Here is a 10,988-nt window from a genome sequence, read left to right as displayed (position 1 = left end):
GAAAGCACAAATTTTCATGTACTTCTATCTTTTTATATAAGCAATAAAAAAATTCTAAACATACACGATGTGTTGGAAGACAATGCTAACTGATGTCTGTCAGGCTAAAGCTAACATGACATAAGTTGGAAAAGATTTATACTAAGGGTGCCAGGCATCCAGGGGCGCCAAAATAGTGTCAAGACAAAGAAGTAATCCTCACTTTTCTTATTAAAACTTACAGGTTATATAATTTACTAATATGAAAAATTGCAGCTATTTTCTAAATTTAATAAATTCTACATTTAATAATAATGATAAAATAGTCAGAAAGCCACTTTCCACTGTTTTGCATTTTCTGTTTACTATCTGGAGAAGTTGTTCAAAGTCAGCAGAAAACTACAAAGATTTGATCAAGATGAAAAAAGTACGTATAAATGGAAAAAGAAGTATAAAGTATAGTAAGCGTAGTAGTATTACGTAAAAAATGTTCCAAAGCGAAGTCAAACAGAAACAGAATTTACAAAACACAAACACGTCATAAAAGTCCAAGTTCAAATTAAAACTTCATAAAATAATTACTTTTCAGCTTCTTTTACACATATATCATATCATAGAGGTCAAACTGAAAAATCAAATCAGTTCCTTCCACTTTCTTTGTGCTTCTTTTCCAGTCTTGAAACATTTACGACTGGGTGTAAAAATGCTTTAACTAGGCCACTCTGGGCTGAATCTAGTTCATAATTTTAAAACAAGTCCATGCAAATTATCTGAAGACAAACACAAACAATTTAAAATTAATTCTTATTTTGGCAGGTAAAGAGTGTTTTAGAAAGTTATAACAGATGCCAGATGAACAACTTTGGGCTCTTTTTCCTTCACGTTCTCTTAAATATTGGCAGCAGCACTTTGCTGCTCATCTGGCTTCTTTTAGAAAGTTTGACTAGTTTTACTTAATGTGTTCATTAAATGAATACTGAAGATTTACAGCATCCGTCACACACACACACACGCAGACACACACACACACACACACACACACACACACACACACACACACACACACACACACACACACACACACACACACACACACACACACACCCACGCACAAACAGAAATCAAATTGGACTTGCATTGTTCTCCATTCAGTCTTTTTAATGACATAAACATGCAGAAGTAAAACAGGTTTGTCTACTTAAAATTAAAAATTAAAATTTATATGAAAGATTGTGGAATATATAGTGAGAAAACAAAGTTTAACATAACATTGCAAACATTTATTTTTTATTCTTTGTATAGAACCAACCACAGCAATGAATAAAATCCCATCAAAAACTGTAAATCAATGTATACACTGCAAAAAAGTCTCTAATTTACAGTAAAATATCGACATAAATACAGTAGAATTCTGTGGTCGCCAGAATTTTACCGAATATTTTATTGTAAATTAGAGACATTTTTATTTTCAATGAACAGTGAAACAGAAATATGGAGGAATAAATGAATTAATCAATTCTTAAAGGGGCAGTATTATGTATTTTCCAGGCACAGGTTGTCATTTTATAGCACAATCAAGACTTTGTAACCTTCAGTTATACCATGATGTTTATATAAAATATGAGTGAAAAGAAATTTAACTTTGCATTTTAACACCTTGAAATTGTGTTGCTGTTTCTTTAAGAAGCTCCTGCTCTTTCCAACACTTCAGCATGGCATCACAGCATGGCTCCTCCATTATGCCGTTTACCGGCGCTCTTTGGAGCATTCACATGATTAGCTCAGAAGAATCTCAGTTTTTCCAGGTGTTTGCTAATTGTTGCTGCCGCTAGTCTGGAGGAGCTGAGCGGAGGAAGCTCAACTGGAGATGTGGCTTTGTGAGAACAGGCATTTTTCACAGCTGACTGGTTGCCATGGAGATTAAAGGATTTCTGAAACATGCATTAAAGAGTCAAAGCGACACTCCAGGTATGTTTTTTTATGAGGGAATAACATTATTTACATTAATAACATGATGTAAAGCTCAAAATGTCGATTTAAAACTCAGAAGTTAATATGACCTGTTACAGAAAACAAACTGATCAGAACCGATTAGTTTTATGTGTCTCGTTCATTTCAGTTGGTAAAAAGTGAAATTATTAAAACTTGGTGTGTCTCAGTATAATTATGTACCAGTTTTTAATGTCATACATACTTTTATTCTCTTTAACCCTTCAGATCTACTTCTTATTTGTCCTCTTGAAAAAATGCCGTCTGTAGGATATTTTTGTTTTCTTCTTTGGTCAGTTTGCTGCGACACAAAGAGTTGCAGAGATTCTCCCATGACTCTATCTGCGAGCGGAACAATGCAGCTCTGGCTCTGAGGAACTTTGAGACTTTAGTCTCGCTGCCTTTGGCCAGAGTCATGCTGTCTTTGGTGATAAAGAATAAATCCATGCCAAGGAAGAGGGCAGTAAGTGCAATGAAGCCAGCTCTGGCTCCCTTGGTGAGAGCCAGAGGCCCTTTAACTGCTGCCTGACCGATATCAGGAACGTCTGCTGCCACCCTGGGTACATTACGTAGAGCTTTTGTATCCTGTAGTACAGCTTTACCTGCACCTGCAGCAATATTCTGAGTTTTTAAAGTCTTCAAAGCAGAAACACGATTAACAATGAAATCAATACGCTTTCCTATAGTACAGACTTTCTGAAGACTATTGACCACTCCCAACAACACGTCTATGTTACTTGGCTCCAGATTGCCTCGTTGATTCATCACCTCATCAAGAGAATCCTGGACCTTTTGGAAATACTCAATGAAATTTTCAAAGACTTCATTTGCTTTTTTCTGTTGAGTAGAATTAACTCCAGCCTCTGTTAAGGTGGTTACCAAGCTGTTGGCTCCACTTGTTACCCCCATCGACACACCGGCGATGGTCAGCCCTAAAGACACTCCGGCTGTAACTGGGAATAACGCCAAACCAACAATGGAGAGGACGCCTCCACCTGCTCCCACTGAGCTGCCAGCCACACTGGAGATCTTTGCTCCTTTGTTCATCCTGTCTAACTCAACGGCACACTGCTCCACCTCATCTAGAAACGTTAGCAGTTTGGGTTGTTGCTCATTAAAGGTGCTGATGAAACCAGCTGAGGAAACTTTCTGGAACAGGAACTCCATCCGAAAGTCCTGGTCCATCCTGTGGGACAAATTTTAATTCAATATATAATTCTAACATGAAATGGAAAAGAAAAGAAACAGAATAAGAATTATATACAAGATAATTATAATTCATTCAAGAAATGTATTGTTAGAAGGTTATTTAAAACTTTTCCTGGAACAGTAAGTTTCCTGATTGACGGCTCTAAAACGCTCCAGTTTGAACAAATGTGTGGAAATTTTAAAAAAAATGAAAATTACATGCTGCAGCTTTAAAATTGCAGGATGTGACTGACTACCCTGCTGTAAAGTGATGTTATCAGTTTTTTTATATAAAAAGAATCTACAAATGTTCCAGCTTCCTTGAAAATATTTAACAGAAAAATATGTAGAAATTACCTGATTTTGTGAAGTAACTTAATCTGATCTGTCATCTTTTGCACGTCGTTTTCATACAGGTTGTCAGTATTCACTTCAGTTTCTTTAGCCATTTCCATGCAAATATCAAAGTTAAAGCTGTGAAAGATAAAATTTGAAAATGTTATTATTTTATTCAAAATAATATCACAGTTCATTCTTTATGTTTAATAATACAGATTACCTCTGGCCGTGAATTACACATATCCTGTTGGCTGTGTCTATGTAATTCTGCAGCTGGAAAGCCAGAACCTCCACATTGTGACGGTCAGGGAGGAAGAAGGACTTTGCATCTCTTTTGAACTCCAGGATGAGAGGACAGATTTGTTGTGCAGTGCTGATCACAGCTTGAACATCATCAAAGCTGATCTTTTCAGGCAGGTAAATGATCTGGTTCTCAGTGAACACCTGGAGCGACGTCACCGCCAGCTTCTCCAACGCATCCAAGAAACTGTCGAGTTTCTCCAGACCTTCCAGCGTGCCATTCAGCACTTCAGCCAGAGTCTTTTCCAGATCTAAAAGTTTACTCTCCGCCTTGCGCTGGAAGGTGCTCTTGACGTATTTCCAAAAAGACGCCCATTTGCCCTCTGACTTGGCAAAAGTGGGGTCAATTTTATCAGCCATTTCTTTGATACTCATCATTTTCACATATTCTATTTCCCTGCAATCTTTCCATTCTGAGAATATCTCATAAAAATCTTTCACTGTTGCCATGCAAGTCAGAGTATCAGTGACGTACTGACACAAGGTGCGCTCTAGTCTCCACCTGCAGGACAGGAAATGTTTTATAATACAAAAAGAAACAAGCAAAACTAAGATACACATGTCTAATAATAGATATATTAGAGATAAACAGTCTGTCTAACAAAATATGTAAATAGTTGCTATTAGGAACAATTAATCTATTTATTTTCTTGCTGGCTTCTGTTGGACCTTATATGATGCAGCAAAGTGCAAAACAGTTTTATTGTTAGTATAATTTAAACTTTGTCTTGACATGTACAGTAACTCACTCACTGTACATTATATCTTTTAAACAGTTTGAGATTTTTCCAAGCATGGCACATTCTCCTATTTAAATGTAATTTTAACCACTTGAATGATCTTAAATGCATCACATGCTTACATCAAGTTCAATATGTTTGTGTCAGACAGACGGTTATATCAAGGCAGACATGCTGTACAGCAGATTGTTGGCTAAAACAAAGCTTGGAGTAAAAAAGTGGAAATATTCACATCATTTTTAATCAGATCATTATTAACAGAATATAGTTTTTCTTTTATCTTGAGAAAAGCACATTAACCATATTTGATCAGAAAGCATCTTCTCTCTGCTTCTCATTTAAAAAAGATTTTAAAAATGATGGATATGTGTTCACAAAGTTTAACTTAAAGAACTTCAAGAGAACAAAAATAAGTAAATTTCATTTCTTATGCTGTGAAGATTGTTGATTAATTAATCACAGATGTAAATAAATTGTGTAAATTAAATTATTTCTTTTCTTTACCTTCCTCCAAACATTTTGTTGGATTCTCACAGCCTGCCCTCCTGCTGCGTCTTCAGCTCTCCAGAGCTACTGATTAAGAATCGTCCTATAATTAAACCAAAGTAGTTGGTTTCAGTTTCTGCCTGTTTATCCTAAACCTTCTTTACAATCTCAGTTGATTTTTGCTTTGTTTTTGTCGCCCAACAAAAGCAGCACAGCCTTCAGGAAGGAAAAAGCTATGCTGCAGCTTTTTCCTCTTCTATGATCTTAGTTCATGTAAAAAATAGATCAGCATGTAATAAATATGGTTTTAATACATAAAATCTAGTCATAAAGCAGGTTGTAAAAGATTAAATATTGACAAAGGGAGGACATTTGTTTAAACGCCCAGCAGCTCTACTGCAAGTAAGAGTAATATAAAAGATGATAAAAAGGTTAATCATTTATTATTCCTAAATGTCTGTAACGTCTGTTATAGTTGGATTTAATACACACATATTGCTGAGAAAAATTATTCCTTCTTACAGATTTGTTCTGTTTCCCATCGTCACAAAATGTTACTCAAATACAAAGAAACACAAAAAAAGACTTTCTAGAAACAAATGTTCAGATTATTTTAAGTCATCTGATATTTTACAACAAATTAACAAATCCAATTCTTAAGTGACTATTTTTAAAATTAAATGTTACAGAAAACAATCTGATTCTTGATTTGATTAAGACACATTAATACAAGAAGTCACAATAAACCCCCAACTGATTCCTTTTTGTTTTTTCCTTTCAGTTAGTGAGAAAGTCTGAAAGTTATTATTAAAACACTGAATCAGTGTAATTATGGCCGATTTACATCTGTTTTTTTATGTCTACCTGTCAAATCTTCCACTTTTAGTCTTTGTGCGTCTTTAGTTATTGTTCTTCTTTGTCCCCTAGATAAAATGGCTGCGTGAAAATATTTCTGATTTCTTCTTTGGTCAGTTTGCTTTGACACAAAGAGTTACGGATCTTCTCCCACGACTCCATCTGTGAACGAAATAACGCAACTCTAGCTGTCAGGAACTTGGAGGCTTTAGTCTTGCTGCCTTTGGCCACTTTTATGCCTTGTTTGGCAGCAGAGTAGATATTTCTGGCAGCAAATACAGCTCCAGGTGTGATACCAAGAAGTTCACTGGACAGAGAAAGAGACTCTGCAACTACAGTCTGACCAACATCAAGAACATCGGAGGAATCAAGAACATCTGAGTTTTCAGGAACATCTGAGTTTTCAGGAACAGTTGAGTTTTCAGGAACAGCTGAGTTTTCAGGAACAGCTGGAGCTGCGCTGGGTGTTGCATTTCCATTTTTTTTCTGTTTCCCTGCAACCACTTTTATAAGAGCAGAAGCCACATTCATGACGGAGCTGACACCCATTACTATGGGATCTAATTTAGAAACACTCTTGCCTACTGTGACCAACACACCCATCTTACTTTGCTTCAGATTGACTGTCGTATATTTCATCCCATCGTCCAGAGAATCCTGGATCATTTGGAAATCCTCCATGAACGTTTTTAAAACTACATCTGCCTTTTTCCGATGAGTGTGATTAACTCCAGCCTGTGTTAAGGTGGTTACCACACTGTTGGCTTCACTTGCTAACCCCATCGTTGCACCGGTGAATGTTAGGCCTAAAGACACGCCGGCTGTGAAGGGCGTTAATGCCAAACCAGCAGCAGAGAGGACGCCTCCTGCTTTTTTCACTGAGCCCCCAGCCAGAGCGGAGATCTTTGCTCCTTTGTTCATCCTGTCTAACTGATCAGCACACTGCTCCAGCTCATCTAAAGACGAAAGCATTGTTCGCTTTTTAGCATCAAACTTAGTGACAAAATCAGCTGAGGAGACGCTCTGGAACAGGAACTCCACCCGGACGTCCTCGTCCATCCTGTGGAAGAAAATTTATTCTGCGTTTGTAAGAAAAATAGTAAATATGTTGTAAGGTCTTTGGTAATCAAAATCCATTCAAGAAAATTCACTATAGTACCAGTACTTAAAACTTTTAATGTACACTGCAAAAACACAAAATGTTACCAAGTAATTTTGGTTTAGTTTCTATTGTAAATATCTGAGCACACTTAAAATAAGACTAAACTTTTCAGCAAGATATAGGAGCTTGTTTTAAGAAAATAATTAATTAATAATGATTATAAAGTAATGGCAGTGTCAGATTATTTAACTTATAACACATTTTTCACAGTATTCAGGTTTTATAACCAAGTTTTAACAAAATGTAAAACCAAATTTATCCAGAGATTTTTACTGAACAGATGCAACAAAATCAGCTTTTATTCTTCCTTAAATCTGACTAAATATAGCAAACAACTTGAAGCAAAGCGGCTCAAGTCTTGTTCTTAATGGCCCTAAAATATTGTATTTCTATTATTTTTTAGCAGGAAAAAATAGTAACAAATTTTTATTAAAAAGAAAAAAAAATACTTTGCTAGAAAAATACTAAAATGTTTAGATTATCAGAAATTTTCTACAAAAAACTTTGAAATTTCTGAATTTCAAATGTCTAAATTTTTCTAGAAAATTTTCAAGTTCTCTAGAAAATTTCTGAGATTAATCACAAAATTTTGGAATTTTTTCCCCCTATCTACAACGGCTGTAAAACACCATATTAATATTAATAATTGCATTATATTTTAGGTTGGTCTTGTTGGCATGTAACTATTTTAGAGTCTACAATTTTGGCCCAAGTGGCGAAAAGTTTGGACACCCCTGTTTCTAAAGGCTTGTTTTGATGACATGTTGGAAAGAGCAGGAGGTTCTTAAAGAGACAGGGGCCAATTTAAATGTGTCAGATATGGATATGATGCAAAGGTATTTTTGATATATAGAACATTTTCATAATAATGGGATGTAACGGTTGTTTTATTGTGCTGTGAAAAAGGTTCCATGTCTCTGAAAAATATATTTGTATTGCGCTAAAATATGTAAAAACTTACCTGATCTTGTCCAGTTGTTTAATCTGATCTGCCATCTTTCGCATGTTGTTTTCACACATATCATCAGCATCCACCACTATTTCCTTCGCCATTTCCAAGCACATCTCAAAGTTAAAGCTGTGAAAGACAAAGTTACATTTCATGTTCTGGGTTTTTATTATTTTCATTCAGAGCAACAATACAGTATATCATCGGTTAATAATAAGTTGAATTTTACTTTTTATCAAAGCTCAAACATATTTCCTCGACGGTGTCGATGTAGTTCTGCAGCTGGAATGCCAGAATCTCCACGTTGTGAAGGTTAGGAACAAAGAAAGTCTTTGCATCTCTTTTGAATTTAAGGAGGGGAGGACAGATTTGCTGAGCTTTTCTGATCACAGCTTGAACAGCGTCATAGTCAAATTTCTCAGGCAGGTAAACGATCTGGTTCTCAGTGAAAACATGGAGCGACGTCACCGCCAGCTTCTCCACTGCATCCAAGAACGTGTTGAGTTTCTCCAGACCTTGCAGCGTGCCATTCAGCACTTCAGCCAGCTCATTCTCTAGTTCTGAAACTTTGCTCTCTGGATTATTCTGGAACCTCCTCTTGATGCATTTACCAATCTTTTTCAATCTGCCCTTTGACTTGGTGAAACTGGCATCAAGTTTGTCAGCCTTTTCTTGGATATCTATCATTTTTTCATGCTCTTTCTTTCTGCAATCGTTCCATTCAGATAATTTCTTATAAAAATCTGCCGCTGTTGCCATGTAAGTCAGAGTATGGTTGATGTACTGCCACAGGGAGGCCTGCAGTTTCCACCTGGAGGACATGAAACTGTTTACAGAAACTGACAAACTCTGCTCTAATAATATGTGTTGCAAATATTTGTTTGCTATTAGAAATATTTTTAAAATTATTTATTTTTTTATTGGTGGTTTCTACTTGGCCACATTAGAAGCCACCAGATAACAACCGTAATTAAACTGATGATGTTGAATTAACTACATTTTTGTTATTTATTTCTGTTTTTTGACATTCACAAAAATCACAAGCTATATCATAAATATTTTGCAGTTGGTGTAAAATAATCTAGACCAGGTTGTTAGTGTCTGAGTTCTCTTTAAACTAGAGCAGAACGACAGATAAAATTATTTTATGGTGACGCTGCAGGAACAGAAAGTATAAAGTAATTATATATACAATTAAGTTTTGCATTTTAATGATCTAAAGATGTTTGTTAAATTAATTGTCTGTAATTAAATAAACTGTAATGATTAAACATTTAATTATGTAATGGTACATTGTAATTACTTAATGAAGTGTTTATTTAATTTGGTCCCTTTTAATCTTCCATACATTTTGATCATTTCTTTATCTTGAGAAAACCAGATTAAGAATTTATTGACAACATTTCACAGCTTCTTTAGATTTGAAAAAATAATATTGTAAAATAAATCCATTCACACAGTTTTAATTCAAAGATTCCAAGTGAAAATGTTTGATTAAATTTAACTTCTCTTGGTGAAACTTTAATTTATCTCTAATGTAAATAAATTCTGTAAATTACCTTTCTGCAGACATTTTGTTTTTCACTGCAAATTGTCTTGATTTTTCTTGAGGTCTTCAAAGTTTCTGCTTGAGGATCTTATTACTTAATGAATGTTTGTTTCACTTTCTGCCTGTTTATCTAGAGACACACCTGCCGCTTTATTGTCTCATCTGCTTGTTTTATTATTGCTGCATGGAGGAATATATTCTGTAAAAATGTTTCAATGCTGCCATTTTTCCCTTCTATAACCATATTGTTACTTTAAGTCAAAACCCAAGCAGCATGTAGTAAAATAGCTTTGATAAAGTCACTGTGTGATCAGTTAAAGGTTTTAAAGAACTTGTTTCTAAAGGTCAGACTTTAAACACACTAATCAGTCTAAGAAGTTGAAGCAATAAAAATATAATAAAAAGCAAAAGTATTTAACCTTTCACTTCATTATAATAAATGTTTGACTGTAATGTAAATGGAGTGACATGTCTGCTCCTAAAAGTATTTCTCCCTTACAGATTAATTTAGTTTGTTTTTATGTGTCAGATCATCAAACAAATGTTATTAAATGACAATAATAACATTTTTTCCTCATGGAAAAGAGAGAATGACAAAATCATCTAATTTCATAATGAAATATCTTTAAATACACACGTCAGCACCCTGCTGGTGCTAACTTGTAACATTTTAAAAGTTTTTCAACAGAACCAGTCTGGTGACATGAAGTCGGCTAAAAAATCTTACAGCTTTTCTCATTTGCTTTTGTACGTTTCTTTAATCGTCCTCTTAATTTGTAAAACAGTAAATGCATTTCCATGAATGATTTGAAGATTGAGCAACTAGTTTTGAGAATTTTAATTCTGTTCTGAGAAAGTGACAGAAAAAAACAAACATTTAATCCGTGATTGTGTCTGGCATTGGACTCGTGTCATAAACTGATTTCAGAAGTTTATAAAACAATAACAACCTTTTTATTTTTCTTAAGCAGAATCAGGAGTAACATGGTTGAACTTTCATTTTTCATGAGGTTTCTAGTTTAATGTGAGTGTTGTGGTTTCTAGGTCAGCTGGAGGAATCTGCAGTTCATATAGATAAGATAAATAAAGGGGCAAAGATCTCCAATATGACAATAATCGATTAGATTATTGGGTCATAAAGGAAAAGAAACTGAACAGCTTTATCCCCTTTCTCATTATTTTGGCATTCAGTAAATTTTGGAAATTCTAAATGTCCATAAATGGGAAACATTTTGCCTGGTTTAATGTCAGACATTGATAAGAAGATTGTGATTTTTAAATAAAGTGTGTAAATTTATCCACTGCATCAATCTACAAAAGTCGAAAGTGAAAGTATTAAAAGCTTGTCTGAGAAGAACAAAACTACAAGCTGCTGCTTGTTTTTGTGAATTCAATAGTTTCTTCTGTTTGTGTGCAGAAAAATTTATTCATAATGCAAGAAAATACCAGATT

General features: G+C 34.8%; 1 protein-coding gene across 3 annotated transcripts; it reads right to left on the bottom strand.

The window, feature by feature from the left end:
* Positions 1–1,119: 1,119 nt before the first annotated feature.
* On the bottom strand, positions 1,120–9,639 carry LOC102218993. Of its 3 annotated transcripts, XM_023348585.1 has the most exons (7): positions 9,547–9,639; positions 8,217–8,798; positions 8,000–8,116; positions 5,040–6,936; positions 3,716–4,297; positions 3,514–3,630; positions 1,120–3,154 (listed from the first exon to the last, which is right to left on the bottom strand). In XM_023348585.1, exons 4-7 carry the CDS (start codon positions 5,051–5,053, stop codon positions 2,206–2,208), a joined length of 1,662 nt encoding a protein of 553 aa, XP_023204353.1. In that variant the 5' UTR covers positions 5,054–6,936; positions 8,000–8,116; positions 8,217–8,798; positions 9,547–9,639; the 3' UTR covers positions 1,120–2,205. The 3 variants fall into 3 exon arrangements, with proteins under 3 accessions (XP_023204353.1, XP_005810373.1, XP_023204352.1); XM_005810316.2 differs by lacking the exon at positions 8,217–8,798 and having other exon boundaries at positions 9,547–9,623; XM_023348584.1 differs by lacking the exons at positions 1,120–3,154; positions 3,514–3,630; positions 3,716–4,297 and having other exon boundaries at positions 5,192–6,936.
* Between the last annotated feature and the right edge of the window lie 1,349 nt (positions 9,640–10,988).

Source organism: Xiphophorus maculatus, chromosome 16, assembly GCF_002775205.1.
Source record: "Xiphophorus maculatus strain JP 163 A chromosome 16, X_maculatus-5.0-male, whole genome shotgun sequence".
NCBI lineage: Eukaryota > Metazoa > Chordata > Actinopteri > Cyprinodontiformes > Poeciliidae > Xiphophorus > Xiphophorus maculatus.
This window is presented reverse-complemented; position numbering and strand designations above follow the sequence as displayed.

Bases quoted from the DNA above. Each gene is read 5' to 3' on its own strand.
- LOC102218993 (XM_023348584.1), bottom strand. The intron at 8,117-8,216 runs GTAAAATTCAAC...TGTCTTTCACAG, and splicing joins TGTTTGAGCTTTGATAAAAA to CTTTAACTTTGAGATGTGCT. The intron at 6,937-7,999 runs GTAAGTTTTTAC...TTTCTTCCACAG, and splicing joins AAACAACTGGACAAGATCAG to GATGGACGAGGACGTCCGGG.